Raw genomic sequence first — 1236 nt, 5'->3', positions numbered from 1 at the left:
AGGGCCACCTTATATTTCTTATCAGAGCCCCCCCGACACCCCACAATCACACAGACACCATGGGCATTTTCCGGGGCTCCCCGGCCTCACCAGGGCGCCACCTGTAGCAGTCTCTGGCTTCAGCGGCCTGTTACAATCTGCCCCTTTCACTAGGAGCCCAGATCTCCCGCCCAGAGAGCTGCTCCGAGGCGCCCCGAGGCGCCTGGGGACCCTGGCAGAGCAGAGGGCACAGGTCTGGCTATCCAGCGCCTCCAACTGAGGCACCCCACCTCCCAGACCAGGGCCCTCCTAGGGGCAGGAAGCTGCTGAAGCAAAGGGACACCACCCACTTCTGAGGCAGAGCAGCCTGAGGCTTAAGCACGCAGGTAAAGCCTTTGAGATGCTGACGAAACCTTCAAGGAGCCCAGAGAGCCCAGATCTGAACGTTCCTGCCCCAAACGCGGGAAGCAACGGAGCAGGCCGCTGCCTCTCCAAGACCTCTGAGCAAGGAGCCCCCTCTTCCGGCCTCCTGCCCCGCCCGAAAGCCAGCAACGAGGGCCGTGGCAGCGGAGGGACAGGACGCCCGGGGCTGGTGCCCTGCCAGCTGTGAGCCCTCAAACTCCCAACGGGCTCAGCTCTCTGCTGCCCGCCTGCCGCCTGCCTCCCTGGCGGGTGGGGCACGGAGGCCCGCGGCCACTCTCCCCAGCGCCGGGCAGCCAGAGGAAGCAAGAGTCGGGCAGAAGGCGCGACTGGCAGCCAGGCACGGCCCACTCTGCGGGCCTCCAGCACCTGGAAGCGCCGGGGGTCAGCGCTCCGGGGAGCGCTCGGTGGCCAGTCCAGGAGGCGGCCCACAGCCAGGCGGCGCTCCCAGGAGCGCATCAGCGGGAGGCGCGGGCTGGGCAGGACGGCCTGTGTGGAAGCTGCGAGCGTCTGGGCCATCGGGGCAGGATGGGCGGCAGCGCACGGCTCCGGGACAGGGCAGAAGCGTCCACTGTCCCCTCCGAGTCCGGGCGTGAGTGGGGAGGGAGCCCCAACTCTGCAGCTAACCCAGCCACGCAGGCCAGGCAGGATGCTGGAGGGGTGCTGTGCAGCAGAAAGGCCAGAGCAACCTCTCTGGGCTGGAGACGGGCGCTGGCATGGAGCAGACGCTGAGGAAAGTGAGCTCCTCAGGCCCCCCGGCCCTCCCCTGACGACACCTGTGAGACCGAAGGAGCTATTCTCCCTCCGCGCTCACCCCACACTGGCCTGGTTTCTCTC

General features: G+C 67.8%; 1 protein-coding gene across 1 annotated transcript in view; it reads right to left on the bottom strand.

Moving 5' to 3' along the window:
• The window catches only part of COL22A1 (collagen, type XXII, alpha 1), a 144036-nt gene extending 143118 nt beyond the window's left edge, over window positions 1-918 (bottom strand). Inside the window, exon 1 of the mRNA XM_004679973.1 lies at window positions 751-918. Coding sequence (XP_004680030.1) covers window positions 751-918 — 168 coding nt within the window. The remainder of the gene's footprint in view (window positions 1-750) is intronic.
• Window positions 919-1236: the final 318 nt, after the last annotated feature.

Source organism: Condylura cristata, unplaced genomic scaffold (genome assembly GCF_000260355.1).
Source record: "Condylura cristata isolate star-nosed mole 26May11 unplaced genomic scaffold, ConCri1.0 scaffold00009, whole genome shotgun sequence".
Lineage (NCBI taxonomy): Eukaryota > Metazoa > Chordata > Mammalia > Eulipotyphla > Talpidae > Condylura > Condylura cristata.
This window is presented reverse-complemented; position numbering and strand designations above follow the sequence as displayed.